Source organism: Mastomys coucha, unplaced genomic scaffold, assembly GCF_008632895.1.
Source record: "Mastomys coucha isolate ucsf_1 unplaced genomic scaffold, UCSF_Mcou_1 pScaffold13, whole genome shotgun sequence".
In the NCBI taxonomy this organism is placed as follows: domain Eukaryota; kingdom Metazoa; phylum Chordata; class Mammalia; order Rodentia; family Muridae; genus Mastomys; species Mastomys coucha.
In genome coordinates, this window is record NW_022196895.1 from 35,307,321 (window position 1) to 35,333,849 (window position 26,529).

The 26,529-nt window shown below is 42.9% G+C and overlaps 1 protein-coding gene across 3 annotated transcripts in view; it reads left to right on the top strand.

The window, feature by feature from the left end:
* The window catches only part of Arhgap26 (Rho GTPase activating protein 26), a 430,094-nt gene that overhangs the window by 231,075 nt on the left and 172,490 nt on the right, over window positions 1–26,529 (top strand). For all 3 annotated transcript variants that reach the window (XM_031365552.1, XM_031365553.1, XM_031365554.1), the window contains 2 exons: window positions 2,051–2,087; window positions 24,349–24,414. In XM_031365552.1, coding sequence (XP_031221412.1) covers window positions 2,051–2,087; window positions 24,349–24,414 — 103 coding nt within the window. The remainder of the gene's footprint in view (window positions 1–2,050; window positions 2,088–24,348; window positions 24,415–26,529) is intronic.

Consider the following 26,529-nt stretch of genomic DNA (forward strand, 5'->3'; position numbering starts at 1 on the left):
CGAGCCACCTGCAGCTTTGCTTCAGATAGGAATCAGCACAGTCTCCGTGGTAGCCTTCACCTAGACTTTGTGGGGTTTTGTCTTTTCCAAAGTCTGTGAAGGCTGAGCCATTCTTTTTGGTAGAAACACAGGCCAGAGCACCCTCATTTGTCTTGACCTGTTGCAGGCTCTTCCTCTTGACATGATCTCACTGAATGTGCACAGCAGGCAGGGGAGGTGCATGCCAAGCAACTATTATTACCCTCACCTCTGAGGTGAACTAATAGGATCCAGCCAAATGATGTGACTGGTGGGGAAGTCCAGGCCAAAGCCATTCTTGGATTGCCTTGTCTCTTAGACTTGTAAGTGTAATACAGTGGTGGTGACTGAGGCACCAGAGCATCCTTCTTAAGCTCTGAAGTTCCTCTTATGCTTGTCCTCTGATCTTTAAGTGGCTATGTAGCTTCAGTCTTCTATAGAGAGTAAATATAATAATGTATGGGATATATAATAAAGCAGGATGGTCTCTTGGATTTTGGGTTTGATATTCTCAGGCAACTCCTAGACAGAGCCATGAAGGCCCAGAGAAGGCAAGGCCAGCTGTGGCCCACTTGAGCCTGTTGTCCCACCTTTGACTAGCCTTTCCTCTACATTTCTTAGTAGAAAACTCATTTTGGGGGGTTTAGTGCTAAGTTTTCAGAAATGCTTGGCTTAGTTTTTTTAGGGGTTAAACAAGTGTTTGTCAGCTGAGAGTGACCATCAGCATCCCCAGGGATGGTTGAGTAAATAAGTAGATATTTAAGTTAAAATGCCAGCTTCCTCCCAGGCCTTTCTATACCTACACAGGCAGATTTGGTCCTGGGATTGTTTTCTTAAGTAGAGATTTCACTCTACTTCTCATTGTAGCAACAGCACTTCAGGAATAGGCGGTTGCTGGCCAGCAGCCAAGCCCAGCCCACCCTTTGCTTTTGTATGGACCATGGGCCACATGTGATATTTACAGAATAATTTTTGCAATTGACAAGTGATAGAGCCCTGTCATTGGATCCCAGAGAAGCAGAAGGCCAGCCTCCCTTTGCAGCATAGGCAAAGAACATTGGTTCTGATAATTAGACTTTTTTTTTTTTTTGCAAAAAAATTGCATTTTTAATTTTGTAAGGACTTGTTTTCTCTCCTGATGTTTAAGTACCTCTTGACACTTTTTACTATTTACTTGTTTCCTATGTTGACCTTTATAGAACAGCTAGCTGACTTTTGCAGTATGCCACCATTTCTCCTTACCATCAGACCACTGTCTCTTAGATGATTTCTGTCAGCTGTTTAAGAAGTTTTGTTGTAAATGTGATAGCTTCTCACTCTAAAATTCTAAGCTACATACAGAATAAAAGGGGACTTGTCTCACCCCCAGGGCCAGCACTCCACAGTTCATAAGTTCCCTTTGCCATTAACCAGCTGTGAAACCTCATTTCACCTCACGTTTCCCAGCTGTACAACAGTGGTAGCAAGTGCTCTTGCCAAGCATGGCTGAGGTGTAGATGGAGATCATTTCTGTAAAATGTTGAGGACATTGTCTTGTGTGCAGTTAATGCTTAATGGTCTGTAACTAACTTTGAATTCTCTTCTTCTGATATATATAAACAAATCAGTTTAATTGCCATTTAAAAAAGATGAGATAGCCAGGCAGTGGTGTCTCATGCCTTTAATCCCAGCACTTGGGAGGCAGAGACAGGCGGATTTCTGAGTTCGAGGCCAGCCTGGTCTACAGAGTGAGTTCCAGGACAGCCAGGGCTACACAGAGAAACCCTGTCTCGAAAAACAAACAAACAAACAAAATAAAAGATGAGATAACCCACTACCACCACACCACCCACATGCTCTAGTGTTCCACAGGGGGTTCTGATCCGTGCTAATTTGAGGACAGCGAAGTGCATGCGGGGCGTAAGTCATTACTTGAGGGAGTTCTTAATGGGGGTGGGAAACAGAAATCACCTTCCATCTTTGGGTTTTCTGCAGTGAGTCTGTAGGCTGGTATAAAATGCACACAGAGTAAATTTCTATTTCTGTTTTTCAGGTCTACAACTCCAACAAAGACAGCCAGAGCGAAGGGAGTAAGTATGATAAAATGGCTAATTGTCTGTAGTCAGAGTTGGGGGTGGGAGGGGAGGTCTTGAGAAGTTGCCACATCAAGGCTGAGCCACCAGGAGGTGCCATGGGCATGTTAGGTTAGCCACACTTCAGAGGGTTATTCCAGAGCAAGATTAGCAAGAGTGTAGTGACCTCTTGCATTTAAACAATCTTCATGCTAGAAGTGGTGCTCTTACAAGCATTATCTCACGTGGTGGTCCCAGGTCTTCTTAAGATGGTAGCTCCGGTCACCACTTATAAGTGGCTTAATAACCACTAACCTGAGAGCCAAAGCCACTGGCACAGTCTGCCATCCCTGCAAGGGCAGTAGCTGAAGTGAACTGGATGATGGCTTGCTAATTCTGTTTCCTACGTGGCTCTTTGAGAGGAAAGAGCAGAGAGAGAGCTGAGTCAGGAAGAGAAACTGTTCTTTGATGGAGGTGAGTGGCAGGCTCTAGGCACTTTCCTGCTGCAGGCCAGCTCTGTGTGCTTCAGCACCCTGGAGGGCACCTGTGACTGTGAAGGCCAGGGGATTAGAGGGAATGCCTGCTGGGCAAGCACTGCAACCTGATTATCTCCTTGGTGCATAAGACAAAAAAAAAAAAAAGCAAATTCCTTCCCAGGGACTCCAGCCTCAGCTTTGCTCTAGAAAAGCCCTGCCCTGAACTGCAGTAGTGTCAGAAGATGTGAGAGCAGAGCCCCTCTCTCCTTAGCCAGGAGTGCGGACTTTTCTCTGTTGTTGTTGCTGCTGTTGGTGGTGCTGCTGCCTCTTCCTCCTCCCTTTCCTCTTCTTTTGTGAAAGCCTTTAGCTTTCTGTTAGCTAACTGTTAGGAACAGTTGTTTTTTTCTGAAATACTTTGCCAAAAGATAACAAACAACAAAAAAATAAGCAGAGTCTTTAGTCAAGGCTGGCCTCAAATACCCTGCCAGGGATGAACTTTCTGACCCTTCTGCCGCCTACTGAGTGCTGAGATAACATGTAACTGTGATGCCCAGTTTAATGCCAAGCTGGGGCTTGAACCCAGTACCTCTCGGATGAAAAACAAGCACCATGCCAACCTGGCTATATTTTCAGCCATTGCCAGAAGATACAGATAAAATATTAAGTGATTTGTAATGACTACAACTGACAAGATTATACTCTTTGTTATGAGAGAAAATCCAGGTTTGGTTTGGTTTTTTCTCTTCAAAAATGGGGTAAGAAAAACATTTTAAGTAAATATTCAAGGAAACAAAGAAGCAGCTCTCCCCGACCCAAGTTTAAGTTGATTGTTTAAAGTGTCTGGGGTTAACTTTGGCTAAGGGGTAGGGAGCAGAACTCGGAGCTTAACAGTGAAACAGCATAGAAGGCCTTAGTGTGCCTTGGTGGTAGAGCAAATGAAGGCACAGGCTGGCAGACTGGCTCTGGAGATGCAGGAGCCAGCAATATGGTATCTTCTGGATGCCGTTTGCAGGATACAAAGTGAAAAGAGTCAGGTTCCCAGGAAAGATACCATACCATCCAGTGAGTATAGTGTATGCCTCCCCAAGGAAAGACAATACACTCTGATAGATGGTTTCTACAATACTGTATGAAGTGGGAGCTGGAAGGCTTCTCAGGGGAAATTGGGAAGGCCACTGGGATAGGAAGTATGGGCACCTAGTAGGCTGAAAGAACATCTTCCCACAGTGGCCTCAGCCAGGGACATAGTGCTTCTTTCTTAGTAAAGACTCTAAGAGACCCCAAGAGCTGTGGAGATGAGTATATGCAGAGTTCTGTGCTGCATGGTCACCTGCACCTGCTGACTCTATGAACGTGCTGTCCTGTGTAAGTGTCAGAGGTTGAAGCATTCTATTTGAAACGATTTTATTGATGGCTGTGCTCATTGGTCCTGCTGGTCCACCGCTGTCTCAGGAGTTTGGTTGGAAGTTTTCCGGAAGGGGCTAGCCTTTGACTCAGTGATCTTTTCTAAGGTACAAAACTGTTTAAAATGCAAGAGAGCAGTTAAGGAATCTCTTAAATGGGGTAAATTTCAGAGTAGTATGCAGCCTTCAACAAGAAGAAGGAGGCAAGTGGCAAGTTGCCGTAGTCAGAGTCTGTAGAATCATCCAGGGAGAGGGAGCCTCTGGAAAGAAAGGGTATGCTTATGACGGAGTGTAATTAATTAATTAATTGGATCAGTTAATTGAGGTTGAGGAGATCCCCTTTGAATGTGGAGGCACCGTTTTGTGGGCGAGGACCTGGAATGAATGAATGAAAAGAAGAGGAGCAGCAGCATACCATGACTTCATTCATTCCTGGCTCTCTGCCCTTGACTGGGAATGTCATGTGATTAGCTACTTCAAGTCTGTGGTACCTTGACTTTCCCACAGTGCTGAACTATAACCCAAAATTATGTGCCTGTGCCAAATAAACTTTGTTTTCTTAAGATCTATTTATTATGTATTATGTGTTATTATGTATACGTAGTTCTGCCTGCACACACGCCTGAGTGCCAGAAAAGGGCACCAGATGTCATTATAGATGGTTGTGAGGTACCATGTAGTTTCTGGGAATTGAACTCAGGACCTCTGGAAGAGCCTGGCCTCTTAACCTCTGAGGTATCTCTCAGCCCTAAATTTAGTTTCTGAAGTTGCTTTTATCTCAGAGTATTTTATCACAGCAACAGGGGGAGAAACCAAGGCAGGAGGGCTGTGGCAGTGGTTCAGCTGTCAGGATACTTGTACAAAGCAAGAGGACCAGGGATCATGTCTGTGGAATCCACAGACATGTCAGTGGGCATGACAACCATCTGTTATCCCAGCCCTTGAAGGCAGAAACAAAGGATCTCTGAGCAAGCTTGCTACTGAAATAGGTTAGTTGGAAAGTTCTGGGTTTGATTGCTAGATCCTGCTTTGAAGGATATCATAGAAGAATGAATGGATATCATAGAAGAATGAACCAGGAACGCTGCCAGCAACAACCTTGGGCTTCTTATGTACACACCCCCCACACATGCAAATGCACACACATGCAAACATACCACACACACACAAATATGTACAAAGAAAAATATGAACTAGAAAGATCTTAATGTTTGATGCCTATAGCAGATCATTGAAATTTTAAAATAAAGGCAATGGAACAAATTAAAGGGAGAAGTCATAGGATTGGTTAAGCTGCATTGATCATCAAATATTAAATCAGGATGGAGGGTGGCTTTCTGGGGATGTTCAGTCCCTACTGTGTTTCTATGTAAGCTACATTGTCTACTGCTAAAATATTTTACAGCGATAGCTGTTAGTAGCCACTTAATATGTGCCAGGTACTAGAGGTTTATTAGGCTAAGTTTGTTGGGAACCTTTGGCTTGACTTGTAGATGAAGAAATTGAGGCTAATAAGCTCCCAGGATACAAGTTAGTCTAAATTTTACCCAACCCCAGTGGTTGTGTTCCTGAACACAAGGAGAGTTTATTCTTGTGTTCTTGAACTTTTTCTTGAACAAAGGATGATGCAGAGTCCTCAGTGAAGAATGCCTCTGCTGGAACATCTGCTTCCGACCCTTGTTACTCACAGGCTGAGGGGATTCACTTGTGTCAGTTGTGGAATACACTTTATATAGGAAGAAGGAGAGAGTGATGGGATGGAGAACAGTAGCCACCTTTTCAAGACTGCTTCATTTTGTTTTACTCTTCACTGACTTCCAGGCTGGCGACAGATTAGTGGTCCAGGTTGGTGTTGTCTTTCTTTCTTGGTATTAATATCATCTGCCATATCATGCCATTTCTTACCTTCTCCTATTTAGGAATTGAACCCAGGGTCTTGGGCATGCAAGGCAGATTCTGTACCACTTGGCTCCAGTCCACACCTTGACACCTATTGTCTCTCTTCATCATGACTGGGCTCATTTGCCACACATAGCACTCACTCACTATTGCTTAGGATCTTGATCTTTCTACCATTTTTTTAATGCCCTGGTTTAAGCTCTCTTAAAGGTAAGAAGTCAATCTGATAGGAATTTAAGGATTAACTATTGCTTTTCTGACTAAATTCCAAATATTAGCATACAAAAACCAAAACCAAACAAAAAACTGTAGATATTTTGTTTTCTCAAGTGTTTTGAAGGGAGTTTGAATGCAAACCTCTTGTCATACAGCCAGCATATTCTGAGAAGGAAGATAGATGGTGGGAATTCTTTTGTGGACTTGTCAGGATACTTTGACTGTGAAGTTCCTCTCAGGGTGTACCAACTCATAAATGACATCCGTTGGCTACTGTATTTTTACATTGCTCACTTGCCGAAGAGAAGACTGCTACAGACAAAACAGGCACGTTTCTTTGCGGCTCCTTTTGTTCTATCTTCTGTGTGTTCTGCTTACCTCTCAGGTAGAGAACCCATCTTCCTGCCCTGCACATTATCATTGTGAATCTTTTATGTATTCATATGTTCTCTTCTATCTCTTTTCCCTCCTGTGTACTTTGGTTTACCCTTTAGGCTACTAATCTAGTTTGCACTTTTAAAGCACATTTCTTGTAAAATTGCATCTTTTATCTAGCTCTGTCCTTAAATTATACAAATGGCTGTATGTCTTGCTTTGATCTGTCTTTGTCCCTTCAGCATGTATTAGGAGCCGTTTACATCATCCATTGTGATCTGGATGGTGCCCCTGACTGCTACCCACTCTTTAAGGTGCATCATCTGGTTTTGAAGAGATGTGCTCTTATCTCCTCAGCTGTATTCCACTCTGTAGTTCTCAGCACCACAGAACATCTCTATGATGTGACCTTGTGTGATGCTGTCCTGGGGTTAAACTCTGTGGTCCAATTGCCAGTCCATGATAGACTTAGTTAAGTAGCCGTGTGTTGCTCTCCATAGTGGTCTGGCTGCAGTTCCATTAGCCCTACATGCACATTTCTCCATCCTTGCCAACTCTACTACTCAGCCCTGTGATTTCTTACTGGTCTAATATATTTATATGGTAACACATACCTTTCTCTGGTAAGCAAAGAGCTTTGAGTGTCTGTTTATATTGCCTATCAGTCCTTTGGGCATCCTCCTCTCTTAGTGGCTTGTTCATGTCCTTTGTCCATTTTTCAGTGACAGTTGCCATCTTTTCCCCATGCACTTGCAAAGTTATTTCTAATTAGATACTAATCTTTATTAATTTTAGACATTTTATTTTATTTTTTGTGGTAATAGGGGTTGAACCAGGGCCTTGCACATGCTAGGCAAACCACTGAAGTAAGTACCCAGCCTAGATTTAGACATTTAAAATACACTTTCCCGTCTTGCTCCCTATGGGTGTTACTTGTGCTGTCATTCCTTGGTGCTGGGATTGAACCTAGGGCCTTGTGCATGCTAGAGAGCTCTACTCATTATACAGTCACAGCATCTTTAGAATTTTGTCTCTGATTTCCTCTCTGGTTCTTAATTTTTCACATCATATTTTGAAGAAGGCCTTTTTAACCCAAGTCCTGATGATGTGCACTGAAATCCATTACCATCCACTCTCTTCCCTCTTTTCTCCCTCTGTCCCTTCTTCTATCCTTCCCTCCCTCCTATTATGCCATTTTAGAGGTTGACATTGTTACTTGTAGACATTTATTCTTTGAGAATAGATTTAGTAAGTTCCTCAAACATGAAACCTTCATTTGCATTTAGGATTATGTTAATTAAATAGATTGATTTTGAGGAAAACCAACACTTTGATCTGTCATCTCATCCCCTGTTCCAAGAACTTTGAACATCTTTCTGTTTATTCAGACAAACATCCTTTTATTTTGTTCTCAGTCTTCTGCCTAGAGGTCTTGTGTGTTCTTGGTTGAAGTTTTCCTGAAATATTGAAGACAGAAGACAACTTTCTCTTTTTGTTGCTCATCATGTATCAGTAGTCTTAAGAACAGAGAACTGCCCTTTGGTTGTTCGCAGAATGTCAGAAGCACGGAGCTCTCCAGGTGGTCAGTTCTGACTGAACAGAAAAGGAAAAGGGGAGAGTGGAATTCCAGCTGGTGAAGAAGAACTTGATTTCCTGCTCCCCAAGCTCCTCACTGACAGGGCAAACACCCCCAGTGCAACCATCCAGTCTCCAGATCCCTTCTCCACTAATACAAGAGGCAGGGCTCTGCACTGGGCCAGGCCTGTTCTCCTTGACACCCTTCCGGCGCCTTTGCCTCTTTGATGCTTGGCACCTGACCTTCGGCTACAGTTGGGAGATTTATTCTCCAAAACCTCAGAGAATTGAAATCAGCCCACGTCAGAAGTGAGAGACTCTAAGACTTTTAGCATGTAAGTTTTAAATAATAAACGTCACTACCTCTCCACCTCTTCAAAGGTCAGCTTTTTTAAAAAAAGAAAACAAACAAACAAAAAAACCCCAACAAAATCAAAAACCAAAATCCAGAACTGCAGGTCCCCTTTGGTTCTCCAGCAATTTAAAGGCTGGAAGCTGATGAATTAGGGTAGAGAGGGCCTAGTTTCTTAATCAGGTTTGTCTTAATAGTGCCACCTCTTATGTGAGACTCAGCCCAAATCAATAGGCTAATCGGGTCATATTTAATATCACAATCCTTGTTGCTGCAGCCTTGTCCCGCTGTGGACATCATCAGAGCACAGCTGAATGCTGAGCACCTGGCTTTTCTGAGTATCATGGCAGCATCTCCCTCTGCTCTCCACTCGTGCTTAGCACTTCTCTTTCCCTCCTATTTGAACTTCTTACTGGATGAAACTTTTTTTTTATTAGATATTTTCTTTTTTTACATGTCATATGATTTCTCCTTTCCCAGTTTCCCCTCAAACAAAACCAAGAACAAGCACCTGTTGCCTCTCCCCTCCCTCTGCTTGCCACCCCACCCTTTCCCACTTATTGGCCCTGGCATTCCCCTACACTGGAGCACAGAACCTTCACAGGGCCAAGGGCCTCTCCTCCCATTGATGACCGACTTTGCCATCCTCTACTATACACATGCTGCCAGAGCAATCAGTCCCACCATGTGTACTCCTTGCTTGGTGGTTGAGTCCCTGGGAGCTCTGAGGGTACTAGTTAGTTCGTATTGTTTTTCGTCCTACGGGGCTGCAAACCCTTCAGCTCCTTGGGTCCTTTCTCTAACTCCTTCATTTGGGACCCTGTACTCAGTTCAATGGGTAGCTGTGAGCCTCTACTTCTATATTAGTCAGGTACAGTCAAAGCCTCTCAGGAGACAGCTATATACACGAAGAACAACCCACAAACCACAAGAAACTCAAGAAGGAAGACCAAAATGTGGACATTTCATTCCTTCTTGAAAGGGGGAGCAAAATACCCATGGAAGGAGTTGCAGAGACTAACTATGGAGCAGAGACTGAAGGAAGGACAATCCAGACTGGATGAAACTTTAGGAGTTCAGGCTTCCTGCAGGTCCTCATCTAGTAAATCCCCATCTGAGTCCATAAGGGCAGATGTTACTGACAACCATGAGCACAAGGGGGGAATGCCTTCAGCGGGAATAGATAGCTCTACATTTAAGTGTTGTTATGATGTGCAGATGTGCAGCAGGGGTTGGGAGCACCAAGAGCGATAGACAGATGGTCCAGTTCTGTTGGGGGGGGGCGTGTATAATATGCGTGTCATCAACAACTGTACCCTTTGTGTAAAATGCCCCAAACTGATGGATTTGAAAATGAGCCTCAGATGGGACTTCATCTAGACAGAACAGATTTAGAAAATGCAAACTTCCAGGCAGGGCTGTGGCTCATTTGTAGAGGGGCTCGCTCATATAGCATGTGCAAGGCTGCCAGTACAGTCAGCAGACAGACACCAAGGAAAACGCAGACGTCTCTTTTTCTCCGGAAGAAGGGCAAGCAGTAGATGCTCTGTGATCAAAGTCTTAATCACTCCTTCCTCGAATTAGCTTTTTTTCATCTAGTGCCCTTACGAGAACCACTCATATCTGAATTATGCTGAAGAGCCCACTATGCTTTCTCAGTTTGGTGTTCACCGTGGGAGGAGGGGAGAATTGCAGTGATTAGACGGTGAGTGCTCTGTGTGGAGCCAGCAGTGTGCTCTCTTGTTTGTAGGACATAGACACTGAATCTCCAAACTGTACTCCGAAGCAGTTTAAAAACATACATTCTTTCTGGTTATTAAATAATATGAAGTTGCAGTAGACTATTAAGGAAATATAGCAAATGGATTTTCAAATACAGTAAAACTAATTTGTAAGCCCACGGCTATTTCAGTCTTGAATTTTTAAAATGATGTCTTGCATGTATTTTCTAGTATTGCTATGGATTTTGGCTTAATTGGCATTATGCTAAAGAAACTTATTCCCATTTTGTTTTTAAGAATGTCCAAGAATTTTCTGTATCATAAAAGTTATGTCTTGATAAAATTTGTGGTATTTATTTAATATTCGATAATAGGATTCTGTCCTAATTGGCTCTAATGGTCCTTTCCAGTTGATTGATATTTTGAGGCCTATACTTGCTGTATACCAGCCATTATACATATCTGAAGTGTTCCTTCCCCCTCCTCTTATGGGTACGAGTGTTTTGGCTGCACATATATTTATATATCACATGTATGCCTGTTACCCATGTTGGTTAGAAGAGGGCATCAGACACCCTGAGACTAGAGTTACAGATAGTTGTGAACCACCATTTGGGAACTGGGAATTGAACCCAGGTCCTCTGGAAGAGTAGCCAGTGCTGTTAACTGCTGAGCCACCTTTTCAGTACCCTGAGATGCTTTGTTTAGGGTAAATTTGGCTGTGTTGATCATTGCTTTCATATAAGGTGCCGTGCAGCTGATATAGATTAGTGTGTTGGCCCTTGACCCTTGGTGAGAGATGGCAGGCCCCTCTATACTTTCGTTATCTTTCCTGTAGAAATGAAGATATCAATATTCCCGACTTACAAACTCAGTGTAAGGATTAAAGTTGAGCACAGGATGTGACGTGTTAATACCTAATCACTCCTGGGTTTAGCTCTTCCCGTCACCTAGTCAACCAAGTTTCTCACTGACAAGGAAACTCTTTATGCAGGGATGGTAGTGGGTGTTCTTCAAGGTTGAAATAAGAGGATGGAGAGTTCCAGGCCAGCCTGGGCAACATAGTGAGACCTGTTACAAAACCAAAAGAGCAACAAACAACAGAACAAGGAAAAGCCAGAATCGAGAAAAACCACTGGATTGACAGATCTGCTCTTGCAGGCAGCAGTGAGGAGAAAGAGGGTGGTAGCCATTTTATAGGTCTTGAAGCCCTCTGAGGGCAGTTCATTTAATTCTGACAGCTGCATGTCTCAATGTTTGTGCCTCAGGAGCTTTCTAAATAGCTGTTTCTAATACGTACTTAGTGTGGTATGAATGGGAGACACAAGCACAATAAATTTGTTGATTTTGTAAATGCCATCATTTACCACAGAGATCTTGCTCTTTAGTAAAGGGGCAGAGAGGAAATACTTTCGGTTTGTGGAACTGTTGATTAGAATAGAATACTATTGCCCTAGTGTGAAAGCAGCCACAGATGCTACAGGGATGAATGGAGGAGTGCTGGCCAATAAAGCTTTATTTGCAGAATAGCCAGTGGTGACTTTTAGCATGGAGTATAGTTTGTGAACTCTTCACTTAACACGTAGTCAACTCTTAAAAGACTAGTCTGTTTAGCATGGCAGGGGGAATGGTAAGTGAAATGCAAATGGCCGTCACTTACTGAAATGGAGTTCTGTGTATCTAGGTTTTAATGGAGCAAATGGAATTCAAGAGACATAGTCGAGAAGTAGGAAAGCCAATGTCCAGGGTCCTTTGCGTCTGCTCTGACATGTGTGGAATCTTTGCTTTGTTTCTTTATGCAGTCATACGCAGCCAGACATGGGAGACCAGAAGGAATTCTATCAGTAGCCTTTAGCATCTGACCCAGTGGTTCTCAACCTGTGGGTCATGACATCTTGGGAGTCAAACAACCCTTTCACAGGGGTTGCCAGAGACCATTGGGAAATACAGAATCACATTGTGATTCGTAGCAGTGGCAAAATTGCAGTTATGAAGTAGCAACAACAACAGAATATTATGGTTGGGGCTCACCACAATACGAGGAACTATGCCAAAGGGTTGCTGCATCGGCAAGGTTGAGAACCACCACTCTAACCAGTCAGATTATTTTTTGCCACTATGTGGACACACCATATGAATCTCCATATTAGAACCATTAACATCAGTCTTTCCTCAAATACCTGTGCTCCATGCTGAGCGAGCCAGGGCCACACGCTTCGATGGTTCTAAAGTCTCAGGGTTGGGTCTTTACAAAGGGTACCCTGGCATTCCACAGAGATTCCGGAACAAACAGAGCCATGACCTGATGTCTCTGTTGTTTACATTCTCATTCTTTTTTTTTTTAAGGATTTATTTATTTATTATAAGTAAGTACACTGTAGCTGTCTTCAGACACCCCAGAAGAGGCCATCAAATCCTATTACAGATGGTTGTGAGCCACCATGTGGTTGCTGGGATTTGACCTCAGGACCTCTGAAAGAGCAGTCAGTGTTCCATCTCTCCAGCCCTACATTCTCATTCTTAAGGCTGTCACTCAAATTAGAGTGCTTGGTGGTGCTTTCTTAAGGCTCATCTTGATTTATGAGGCATGACTGAAGATCAGAAGAGGAGATGGGCAGGGATGCATTTCCACCTCTCTGTGTTTGCCTAGTTCTGCCCCTCTGATTCTCAGTTCTCTTCATCTCTGTGCCTTGGCTTCCCTTCATCTGCCAGACAACAGAAAAGAGACTCACCCTTGAAGATCACTGCGGCGGCCTCAGTGGGTTAGCATGGCCACTATTTTTAAAAGGGTTCTAAAGCTGTCAGCCTTCACGATCAAAGGTCCACATTCTCATGAAAACAGTAAAGGGCAGGAAACGGGGATTCCCTCTCCCTCTTGCTTCCAGTCACCATTGGCCCTTTGCTGTTAGAACATCCACAGTCAAGAGGCAGGAAGAGGCAGCCATTGGTGACAAGGATCCCTTGGGGATCAGAGCCATCTAAAAGCTGCCAGGTCTCCTCTGTTGGGTAGCTTATAAATAGAACATTTCCCCTTTTAAACATGGGCAGAGTGGAAGCATTGATGGGCCTGGCCTCCTATGCACTGGTCCACGAGGTGATCAGCTGAGTGTCCCTCCCCCCCCCACCCCCCAGCTTTCCATCCTGCCTGCCAGGGATGGCCCCCAGCAGATTTTCCTCCATGCTGCCTGCTCCCCTGTGCCCTCTTGGCCTTTCTTCTCCTTGCTGGTCCATGCAGGTTTCTGTGGCAATCCCTTTTGTCTTCTGAAGCTCCGAGTCGGAGGAGAGACAGTGCTGGTGCTGGCTTTCTGCACTTTGCCGTTTGCTAGGAATCCCGCCTGTGCTGTGGTTGCTGTGGCTGCACCGAGCTAGAATTATACTTAGTAAAGCGGTGATGTCTCGACTCCAGCATGCCTTAGCTACAGGCAGAGTGTGGAGAGAGGGGGAAATACTCCTCAAATACTTCCAGTTCCCAGCAGTGTGTGTGATGAGACCATATTCCAAGGACAGTATTGAGAATGGGGCTCCTGGAACTTGCCCAGGCTGACTGAAGCCGTTTTGCTTATCCTGGGAGACATTTCAGAAATCCGTTCTTAGCTTCAGACTGACAGAGGCAGCCAGCAATGTTGCCATGGTCTAATGTTTGCCTTTCCCTCATGATGTGGAATCTGTACTGACAGACTGGTGAGAACCACCTCCTGCCACCCCAGGTTGGGCTTCGAGGCAGTATGCTATAGGGCGCTGGATACCTCTTTAACCCCTGAATCAAGTTGCAGCTAAGACAGGTTGAAAGACTGTCCATACTGTCACCAAGGCCAGGCTTTTAATTACTGTACTTAATTCCTGTTGAGTTCATACTACACATGGTACATTGTGCTAAGTGTTTGACACACACTATGCCACTTGATAATTATTATAAGAACCAAATAAGGGAAGTGGCATTATTGACCTCACTTACAAATGTCTGAGGCTTCTATCTAGGTGCAAACTCAAGTAATTTCTTCAAGTATGTTCACTCAGTAAACTGAACAAAGATTGCAGATTGTATTTCTTACTGTGTGTGTGTATGTGTGTGTGTATGATGTGTGTGTGTAAGGGTTAGCAGAGGCTATAAGTTTTCATTTGGGGTAGTGTGGAGTTACGTATAGGAGTTTTAACTCTGAAATTCTACATAGATTGCAATCCCAATGTCATTGCTGTAATAATGTCTGACCTTGGGAAACTCCAGATCTCAGTTATTTGTATGAGGGACTGGCTTCATTACATACATCTTGACTTTCCAGGTAAATTGAATAAAATTGGGACAGATATCCTTTGCTTAGTGGTAGCTAGTGTTAGATATTGTCACTAAGTGTCACTGTTTGCTGTTACTATTATCAGTAGCATCCTTCTTATCCTAAGATTATTCCTGCCTCTCAAGTTCTCTAGAGTGTCTCCCCCAGGCATCGCTTCTTTTGGTTTCCCTAAACCTTCATCTTAAACGTGAGGAAGGTAGATAGATAAAGTCTGTCCATCACAGTGTGTTTTGGATCTCAATGTCATCTCCTTCACCTTTGCTTTCTCACAATTTATTGTGACAAAAAAAAAAAAAAAGGTAAAGTTCCTGGGGCATCTGGAACAAGCAGGTAGTTTTGAAAAATAAAAGGCAGGAGCAAGGGTCTTGAGAGGTAGAGACATTTGGATCTGAAAGTTTGAAATACTTTTGTCTTCATGATTTTTTGTTGTTGTTGTTGGTTCAGAAGTCAGTGCAAAGCGCCTGAGGCCTTAATAAAAGGATGGACGCCAGTGGTCTAAGATACCCTTAGGATGCTCAATCTGCTGGCAAGAGATAATGGTCGGGATGATGCCGGGACATTGACTGAGTTCTATTCTTTCAGTGTCTCTGTCCTGAGATACACTCTTTCCCATGGCAGATGCGCAGCCCTTAACTATGCTCTGCAGCTCTGACATGGTGCTGTGTGGCCTCCTGACTCCTGCTGAGATGAGCCTCTTTTTACAGATGTCCTAAGGCCTCCTTGATTTAGACAGAGCTGAGAGGTTTATTACAGGCAAGCAGTGATTTCTCTCTTCCTTCTATTTGTGTTCCTTCCATTACTGTATCTCTCTTCCAGCCTAGTTTTTCTGTTTGTCTCTAGAAACTGTGGACAGCAGGGTAGTGGCTGTGTGTCTACAGGAAAGGGAAGTTTTGATTGTTAGGATCTTTGCCTAGAGGCCAGGCCATGATGGCAGACACCATGTGGGCTCTCTTCTTCACATGCACAGGTTCCACTGTGTTAAGTCAGCTACGAACTCCTAAAGGGTCTTTAGAGGGTTAAGAACATTTTATTTATTGGTTCTTGGTCTATTGGCTGGAAAACTATGAGTTTACTTTTTTCCTCATTCAGGAAACATTTATGAAAATAAAACCACAAGTGGGCTGATTGATCTTCCACCCTTGTAAAGCTGGCACCATTTTAAAATTTTTAATTGAAAAAATTTAACTGATATATATATATATAAACCCTACAAAGTATGCACATCAAATAGACTACCACACAGTATTGATATTTGTATACATTGGATAATATGGAGGCTATACTCCAGAGAGATCAACAACAAACTATAAACAAGTAGACCAGGGTATACTTTCTGGTAGAGGCAAATCCCATGAAGAAATATGAAGAAGGAGTCTGAGAATCAGGGGAAGGCACTTGGGTCAGATGGTCAGAGCCGCCTAAGAAATAACTTTTGAACAGAAACCTGGAGGAAAGAGGGCAGGATGTATGTGAGAAGTTGACAGGTGAGTACTGCCGACCAAAGGGCAAGCTACACACAGACACCCTAAGCAATGGAATGAATGGAGCTCTAGGGATGTTCAAAGGACCACTAGGACAGATGGGAGGAGGCCTGAAAGAGAGCAGCCAGGTAGGCCAGGGCTAGACTCATGTATTCATGAGCTAAGATTGTGTTCTTAGCATTAGAGAAACCTCTAGAGCATTGTGATGGATAATGGATTGTCTGTGCTGCTGTCATTTAAAAGGATGGCCCTGGAGGTCAGTATAGAATAGACCTAGGGGATAAAAGGAAAAGTGCCACAGTCCAGGAAAGGGTCTTTATTGTGATCATAAAAAGAAAAAGAGCTATAAGAATATGTCTGGCAACATGTGGGGGAAGGGATGCCTCGGCATGGGCTCATCTCTTCCCCCTGAGGGACCAGACAGACACTGGTATAGTACAAAATCAAGTTTATTTAGGGCATAGGGAGGGGAGTTCAGAAGGTAGCAGAGGCAGAGAAAGGCAGAGAGAAGGAGAGAGTAGAGAAGTAGGGGCAGGCCATGACCACATGGAGAGTCGGGGAAGGAATGGGGAGAGAGGGGGAACAAAGAGGCAAGAGAGAAGCAGGAGTAAGAGAGAGAGGATGGGGCAAGTAGCACCTTTTATAGGGCCAGGCCTACCTGGCCGTTGCCAGGTAACCATGGGGAGGAGCATACCTGGCTACTGCCAGGTATCTGTGGGGGTGGAGTTTATACAGAATGCTAACACAAACTCGGATCATGGTATTAGTTATAAGTCTACCAAGAAGGAGCTGGATTAGATACAGGTAGATAGTCTTTTTAGCTAGCTTGAGTGCAGCATCAGCTTGGGGCTCATGAGACATTAGGTCAGATATGTTCCTTGTGTATCATCCTTACTGCTTATGTTTACATATACATGTCTGACCTTCATTATTATAGTTTTTCTTTAAATACATTTCTTTTTTAAGCCTTTACTTAAGATGTAAATATATCATACAGTACATTTTATGTCAAACAGATTTCTAATACTCATTACATAGGTACATAGCTCTAAGAAATATTTATGAACTTTTTTGAACCATTCCATATACCACATCAGCAGAAGCTCATTTTGCATATTAAGACCCAGACTTGGTAGATCCTTCATGTCCTGCAGGGAAGGTAGTAGTGCAGATGCTGGCAGTTGGTTGAGTTAGTTGTTTTTTTTGTCTCTGGCCATGATAGTTTAAGGTGCTGGCTGCTTTCTAATGGGTTCCCTCACTTAGCAAAGCACAAAGTATAGGAGAGGGCTCAGGATTTGTGTTACAAATGTACCCTACTTCTCTTGACTCCTGGAATTGATACTGCTAGAAGAGAAAGAGATAACAGCAGAGTGAATGAAGTGAGTAAGTCGAGATATTTATGAACCATTGTCTTCATGATTGCTTATTGTAATTTGGTACTTGTCATTATTTTTCACAGAGTCACACAAATAAATATAAACTTGACAGCTCATGCTGTCTATTCTGAAAGAGGTTGATAAGACACATGGGGTATTAAGTTAGGAGGGAAGATTAAGGATACTTTTGGAGAAATTTATACTTAAGGAGAGTTCTATTATTATTATTTAATAGGCCAAGCAGATAAAGTTAGGCTCATTGCTTATGCAAAGATTAGAGAGTGTGGTTAATTAGATACTCAAAGAAAGCCAGTGTGGTGAGGTGCTAAGAGCTAGGGGAGTGGCACCTAAGAAGGCCAGGGAAGCAAGCTAGGCCTGGGCCACAAGGCTCTGTTGGTTCATGTTCAGGATTTGAGTGACGTTCTGGACAATATTGACACTGCAGGTTGAATAAATAGGCTGATAGTTTCAGTATTACTGAAGCATAAGAATAAGAGTGAAATATGCAGGGAGTTGAGTTGTTGGGGTAAAGGTCTGTGGCATCAAACCCAGTAGGTGGGTTGGCTCAGTACTGATAAATATAGTGTAAGTGATATGTGCTTCCTTTTAGAGAAAGAATGAATATCATGTTTTAGAATCACTTGGACAAGATGGGAAAGAGAAAGCTAGGTTGGTGGAGTGTGCCATTGATGGATTGTAAGTAGGGAGGCAACTTGAATTTGTTGTTGTTGTTTGTTTGTTTTTCTTTTTGTTTTTGTTTTAAATTCACTTTACATTCCTATCACTGTTCCCCCTCCCAATACCCACCCTCCCACAACCCCTCCCCTCACTACCTCCTCCCCTTCTCTTCTGAGAGGGTGGAGGGAGGCCCCCCTGAGTATCCTCAGGATTCTACAGACAGGCAACAGCTTTAGGGACAGACCCTGTTCCAGTTGTTGGAGGACCCACATGATGATGGAGCTGAACATCTACTACATATGTATGGACAGGGTGCAGGGGGTAGGGGCAAGGATAGGTCTTCCATAAGAGTTTCTGACTCTGGATAGTGTTTAGCTGTGGGTCTCTGCATCTATTTCAGTTAGCTGCTGGCTGAAGCCTCTCAGAGGAGAGTTATGCTAGGACCCAGGCTGCAGATAATAACAGAGTATCATTAATAGTGTCCGGGATTGGTGCTTTGTCATGGCATAGGTCTCTAGTTGGGCTGGTCATTGCTTGGCCATTCCTTCAGCCTCAGATCCATCTTTGCCCCTACATTTCTTGTAGGATAAATTTTGGGTTGAAAGTTTTATGGGTGGGTTGGTGTCCCTATCTCTCCACTGGGGTTTCTGCCTGGCTATAGGAAATGGCCTCCTTAGGTTCCATATCCCCACTGCTGTGAGTCTCAGCTAAGGTTCCTTCGAGCTGCAGATTTCCATTCGTTCTCCTAGCCCTGTGGCTCTCTCATCTCTCCCTACCCCTGATTCTCAACACCTCCCCGTTCCCCTCCCCATCCCCTCTCCCACCCAGTTCCCTCCCTCCGTATGCCTCCTATGACTATTTTATTTCTTCTTCTAAGTTACATTCAAGTATCCATGCTTGGGCCTTCCTTCTTCCTTAGCTTTTTTGGGTCTGTGGATTATAGTATGGACATCCTGTAGTTTATGGCTAATATCTGCTTATAAGTGAGTACATACAATGCATGTCCTTTTGGGTCTGGCTTACCTCACTCAGGACGATATTTTCAAGTTCCATCCATTTGCCTGCAAAATTCATGTTTTTGTTTTTAAAAGTTGAATAGTAGTATTCCATTGTATAGATGTACCACATTTTCTTTACCAGTTATTCAGTTGAGGGATATCTAGGTTGTTTCCAGTTTCTGACTATTATGAATAAAACTGCTATAAACATTGTTGAGCAAGTGTCCCTTTGGTATAGTGGGGCATCTTTTGGGCATATGCCCAGGAGTAGTATAGCTAGGTCTCGAGGTAGAACTATTTACAGTTTTCTGAGAAACTGCCAAATTGATGTCCAAAGTGGTTGGACCAGTTTTCACTCCCACCAGCAGTGCTGGAGAGTTCCCGTGATCCACATCTTCACCAGCATGAGTTGGCCCTTGAATTTTTGATCTTAGCCAGACTATACTGATGGGGGTGAGATGGAACCTCAGAGTCGTTTTGATTTGCGTTTCTCAGATGAGTAAGGACTTCCATCGTTTATTTAAAGTGCTTCTTGGCCATTTGAGATTCCTCTGTTGAGAATTCTCTGTGTAGCTCTGTATCCTATTTTTTTTTTTTTAAATTGGGTTTGGATTGTTGGTGTCTAATTTCTTGAGTTTTTTTTTTTTTAAAAGATTTATTTATTTATTTTATTTATATAAGTTCACTGTCTCTGTCTTCAGACACACCAGAAGAGGGCATTAGATGTCATTACTGATGGTTGTGAGCCACCATGTGGTTGCTGGAAATTGAACTCAGGTCCTCTAGAAAAGGAGTTGGTGCTCTCAACCACTGAGCCATCTCTCCTGCCCTCTTGAGTTTTTTTTTTTTTTTAATATATTTTGAATATTAACTCTCTTTGTTGGATGTAAGGTTGGTGAAGATCCTTTTCCAATCTGTAGGCTGTCGTTTTGTCCTATTAACAGTGTTCTTTACCTTACAGAATTTTTTCAGTTTCATGAAGTCCCATTTATTAATTGTTGAACTTAGAGCCTGAGCCATTGGTGTTCTGTTCAGGAAGTTGTCTCCTATACCAATGTGTTCAAGGCTATTTCCACTTTCTGTTTTATTAGATTTAGTATACCCAGTTTTATGTTGATGTCTTTGATACACTTGGTAAAGTTTTATGCTGGGTGATAGATATGGATCTATTTGCATTCTTCTACATGTAGTCATATAGTTAGACCAGCACCATTTGTTGAAGATGCTTTCTTTTTTCCATTGTATCATATTTTCTTTCTTTGTCAAAAATCACCTGTCCGTAGGTGTGCGGCTTATTTCAGGGTCTTCAATTAGATTCCATTGGTCAACCTGTCTGACTCTGTACCAACACCATGCAGTTTTCATTACTATTGCTCTGTAGTGCAGCTTGACGTCAGGGATGCTGATACCTCTGGAAGTTCTTTTATTGTTCAGGATTGCTGTTGCTATCCTGGGTATTTTTTTTTCCATTTGAAGTTGAGAATTGTTCTTTCAAGGTCTGTAAAGAATTGTGTTAGAATTTTGGTGATAGTACATTGACTCTGTAGATTGATTTTGGTTAAGGTGTCCATTTTCACTATGTCAATCCCACTGGTTCATGAGCATGGGAGATTTTCCCATCTTCTGAGATTTTCCTCAGTTTCTTTCTTCAGAGACTTGAGGTTCTTGACATACAGACCTTTTATTTGCTGGGTTAGAGTCACACCAAGATATTTTATATTATCCGTGGCTATTGTAAAGAGTCTTGCTTCCCTGATTTCTTTCTCGTTCTGTTTATCATTTGTATAAAAGAGGATTACTGATTTCTTTGAGTTAGTTTTCTATCCAGCCACTTTGCCAAAAATGCTTATCAGCTGTAGGAGTTCTCTGGTAGAATTTTCTTGGGGTCACTATCATGCTATATCATGCCATATGCAAATAGTGATACTTTGACTTCTTCCTTTCCAGTTTCTATCCCCATGATCTCCTTTAGTTGTCTTATTGCTCTGGCTAGAACTTCAAGTACTATATTGAATAGATAGGGAGAAAGTGGGCACCCTTGTCTTGTCCCTGATTTCAATGGAATTGTTTTTGATTTTATAAATAGGGACAAGGTAGTAGTGGAAAGATAGGAGGACGTGAGAAGAGATATGAAGAGGCTAGCTCAGAAGTCACTACAAGTAAGCTGGCACACAGATAACAGAATTAAGGTTACTATGGATAAGAAGAGATGCTACCTCCTCCTGGATGCTCTCTCTGGATCCAACACAGTTCAATTCTTTGGTTTCCAAAGTTGAATTCACATCAGGACATAAGCATAATAAATTAGTAGCCAAGTTTTATTTCTGCCCTTAAGAAAGCAGACTTGGAATACTTCTCCAGAGTGGAGAGCACTTTTGAATTCCATACAACAGCCTCAAAGGACTGCCTCTCCTGTCTGAACCATTTTCTCTTGTCTCAGCCACCCCTGGTGCGGTATGGGCTGGTCTTCTAATAGGCAAAGGCTTTCTTTGAATTTGTTCTTTTCCACACTTCATTCTGCTAGTTGTATTAGATGTTAGAATATATGTAAAGATGCAGCTACTCAAAGCTGAAAAGTTTACCAGGAGGAAGGGTAACAGTGCCTTGCTCATGCTCCTCAGGGTTCCTTTAGAGGAGACAGGAACCTAAGGAGGCCAGCTTTGATCTTCCTCCAATTCGGTCAGCTTGGGTATTTTATACTCCTCGGCAAGCCCTCTTATTTGTGCAGTGTTTTAACTTAATATTCCTTTTCATTGTATCAGAACGAAGACAGTGGTGAAGATGGGAGCTAGACAAAATGGAGAAACTTGAAGTGAGAATGATGGAAAGATGGTGATAGTTTGGATGTGTATAAAAGGTGGAAAGGAGGAGAGATGCTCATGGTTTTGTTAGATTTGTCACTTACAATCAGATACATTTACAAACGACTACCACCACTATCACTATAGCCACTTCTACTCCTCCATCAAACCACCTCCACCACCCCCACCACCTCCACCACCGCCACCATCAAACCACCCCCACCACCTCCTCTACCACCACCATCAAACCACCCCTACCTCCTCCACCACATCAAACCACCCCTACCTCCTCCACCACCACCACTACCACCAAACTACCCCCACCACCTCCACTACCATTACCATCAAACACGACCTCCACCACCATCACCACCATCAAACCACCCCTACCTCCTCCACCACATCAAACCACCCCTACCTCCTCCACCACCACCATCAAACCACCCCCATCTCTTCCATCACCCCTACCACCATCACCTACATAGTTTTCTTAAAGATGAGAGGAAGTCCTCTCAGGTGAGGTACCAAAAGCTTATATCAGTGGTTTTTGTTTTGTTTGTTTGTTTTTTATTCACAGTATAACAGTAGTAGTTAATTGTAGAACCCTGTCTTTCTGTCTGGACCTTGCAGGCAAGATAAGAATTGACTGTGCTTTATGTGGTGTTGTTTTTATAATTGCACTGAGGCAAAACAATTCTGAGTCACCTACCTCCTATTCCTGGACTTCATCTTGGCCTAGTAACCCCAACCCCGACCACTGTTAGGTACCGATCTGGGTTTGCCCTAAGATGCACCAAGTTGGCCCAGCATGTACCCAAACCTCCTGTTTTCCCATATTCTTTCAGCGCTTCTGCAGAATGGAGTTATGTGACCCTGGCCCTTTCTTTTCTCTGAAAAGGAGAGATAGATACAAGGCTTCAGGTAGATACAAGGTTGTGATGGAAGGTCGGATGGCGGCACCTTTCTAACTTGGGAGGTCAGCCTGTGTCTTCTGTGTGCACTCCGCCAACATGAATTATAATGCATCAGTGTGGGCTGCCGATGTAAACCTGGGCCCAGGGAACTTGAGGTTGAAGGAGGATGAGACAGACGCCAAGTTTTAACGGCGGCATCACAGGATGCTGAGCCTGGGAGCCACAGCTCCTACATCAACTCATTGCAAGTCAAATTAAGGGAATAATACAAACCTAGTAGCTATTTAATGAGAGATTATTTCTGGAGATTATAAGGATACAGAAACTGCAAATAAACCCTGACCTTTTCTAAGCCTTGGCTCAGTGAATGGGGAGTCACCTGCTCAGGGGATTAAGGGCAGCCGCATCCATCTGGCAGGCTGCTTTCTCAGTCATTTGCAAACTCTGCTCCATGGAGATAGTGTTCCAGACCTGTTAGTGGGAACTCACTTTGCAGACTAGATCTCAATTGCTAAGATTATGAACCCTGTTGGGCCAAAGTCGGAACTAATGTTCTGCTTATATATACAGCGGAGTCCCTGTCAGATCAGTGACACTTAGGCCAGGTTAAATAATATGCAGTTGTTAATTATTAGTAACCCGGTCATGATGTCACTAGGAAATTCAAGTTGATGAGAATAGAAGTCAAACTGTGTGTGTGTGTGTCTGTGTGTGTGTCTGTGTGTGTGTGTGCATGTGTGTGTATAAGGGAAAGAGACAGAGGACAAATGGCAGATGGAAAAGTTGAGGATTTGGCAGTGTAATAACGTGTCTCATTTCTGGTTTACATATTCAGAGCATCAGTGCTAAACTGTTTTTTATGAGTTCTTGGGAATCTTGTTTGATGTGGGTTCCATTTCTTAACATAATTTTATCTGTTTATAAAACTAGGTAGTCAACTCAATGTACAAGTCTAATAAACTAGGCTTAGCAGAGTTATCCCAGACTCCTGTTTGGCTCTGCAGCATATAAATGCTATGTACATTTGACAGTTAAGATACACTGATAAATAGAGCATTTTCAGTGTGAACTGTAGGGCTTTTTAGTTTAATTATCAGTATGAAGGGTGCTTGCTTGCTTTTAACAAATTAGAGAAATTATACCAGCATAGAGAAAACCAATCTGAATATTGAGTGGGGTCTTGGCCATTAAAAAAGTTACAGTTAGTATAAGTTGGTAGAATTTATTTATTTTTCAGATATCTGGCAAGTTCCTTTGCATTTTTTTCTTCCATGTACCACTTGCCTAGGAACTACTCTCACTTCCTAGCTGGCCTGGTAGGTCATCCAACTACTGGGACTTTCTCTCTCTGTTGCCAAGTTCTTTCCAGTTTTCCCAAACTTTTGTTGATATTTCTGGGATAAGGAAGTGGTTTTTGTCCCAGAAGAAGTTCATCTATGTTTAGAAGGAATCAGTGTTCACATGCCTGTTCTGAAAACATTAAAGTTCAGAGTCTGTCCCATCAGCTCCCAGCATTGAGTGCCCAATGGTGGTTCTTTTCCTCAGACTTCTAACGGAGAGAGGGTAGGCTCTTTGTCAGCATCACTGTTTCTAATTATCTGTATTTTATACATGTGTATGCTGTGACCACACCGTGTACTTTACTTCCAGTGTGTAAACCTTCCAGTGAGCCGATTTGCACATGGCATGTGTGGCCTGACCACACTTCTCTTGTTCTTTCAGCCGCACAGTTGGACAGCATCGGCTTCAGCATAATAAGGAAATGCATCCATGCGGTGGAGACCAGAGGTAAAGTAGCCTACCAGATGGACAGATGGCGTTGTTCTCATGGAAGGTCATGCATCTGTGAGGCAGCGGACCTGCTACCTGCTGCCTGCTGCTTCTGATTTGAAGTAACTCATTAACTCCCCTGGTGCCACTGTTGGTGTTTCTCCAGGTCACGTTGGTCTGAAGCAGGGGTTCTCCACCCATTTCATGTCACCCAGGTCTCTGGCTGATCACAAGAATGTCTTACGTGTATATGGATAGAATTCTTAGGCTTATGGAAACCAGTTCTTGAACCTCCGTTATTATTAAAACAATTGAAAATATAGCCTCAGCAGAGTGGTACATATGGTTCTGTGTTAACAGCTTCATTCACAGCTTCTAGTGGCGACTCATAGCTGCTATAATCTGGGAAGCGCATCATTGTAACCATTCAGTAACAGTGTAAGGAGTTATATCTGTGATTTTTGACCATGCTGCAGGCACTGCTAAATACCACTGTGGCTTAGCATTCATGAGGGAAGGAAATGCACAATGTTGGTGACAGTGAAAATAAAGGCTCTTTTCCCATCTAGTTCATAGACCCCAGACTCTCTCCAGGGATCATCTTGGAGTCTGTGGACCCCAGTAAGGCCCTCTGCTCTGCAGACCTGGACCTGAGAACCATCACAGACAGAGAAGGAAGGTGTTAGCTGCCTCTTCCATGATGGTGTTTCCCAGATCCATTGGAGCAGGCAGGAGATAGGGGAGGCTGGGTTACTGTAGTCTATCACAAACCAGAATCTTTAGTGCTGGCATTGTAGGATTTTAAGTGCCCTGGATCCATTGTGGCCTTGAGAAACGCTACTATCTCTCTCCACTGAGATTGATAAAAACCAAGAGATGAGTCTATTTATTCTCCAGTGTTCTAACTACTTGTGCTTTTTATTTGTTTGAAAGAAATTCTGACTTTTAAAGCAGTTATAGTGTGAAAGAAATTCTGACTTTAAGAGCAGAGTTATAGCCTTACTAGTGGTGAAATAGAAAGGGAGAAGGGTATACACACATATGCACACAGACACACAGAGGCACACATACACACACACATACATATAGACACACACAGACATGCATATACATAATACACATAGACACACATAGACACACATACACATACACACACACATACATATAGACACACACAGACATGCATATACATAATACACATAGACACACATAGACACACATACACATACACATAGATACACACAGACACACACAGAGACACACACAGACATGCACAGACACGCACAGACACACACACATACACATACACACACACACAGAAGCAGGTTGGGGGCAACAGAACATCTTGAGTTCCTGTGCCTATGTGTCCGTCCTATAAGGCTTCTTCCACAGGAGTTACTTTAATATATAGAAACAGGTTTGTATGTGTGTTTAGTTTTATATTTTTAATGTTTAATTATTTCTTCTTGATTTCCTTCATCAAAAAATTAAGACAGGTTCTCAACAACTGTACATAAAATATACCAGAAAGTGCCCAGTAGACATAATTAGAAATTGATTGTGGAATATAAGGGAGTTGGTTGTGTTGAGCCAAAGGAATGTTTAACCACTAATGTGGTTAAAATGCAAAATCAGGAACCAACCAAGTGCCTCAACATTTACCTAACTCAAGTGTGATTTACTTGTGCAATAAAATCTTGTGAATCACTAAAAGTAGAAAGGATTTTTTTTTCTCTTTCCATGCGTTAAGTGAAAAATACAGTTTAAAAACAAACAGCTGTCCTGCCTGAGCCCATTCTATGTGTCCCTAACAGGACCTCCTCTGCACGGGTCTCAGTGTGACAGCAGTGGCTTCTGCTATCTTTTACTCTCTTCTTTTCATTTTCTCTTTGCCTTAGCTGTGATGCCTAAGTTTTCAAAGAGTTTATATTTTCAAGGTAATTTTAAAGAGTTTAGGTTTGTTTTTCTTAAAAGAAAAGGATAAAATCAGTGTTAATAGTCTGCAACACTGCTGTTCAGGACGCTGAGATTAGAGAGTTGAGAGTTAAAGGCCAGCCTGGGCTACAGAGTAAGGCACTGTCTCAAAAGGACTTACAAGGAAAGGGGAGGAGAATGCAGAGTAAGGCACTGTCT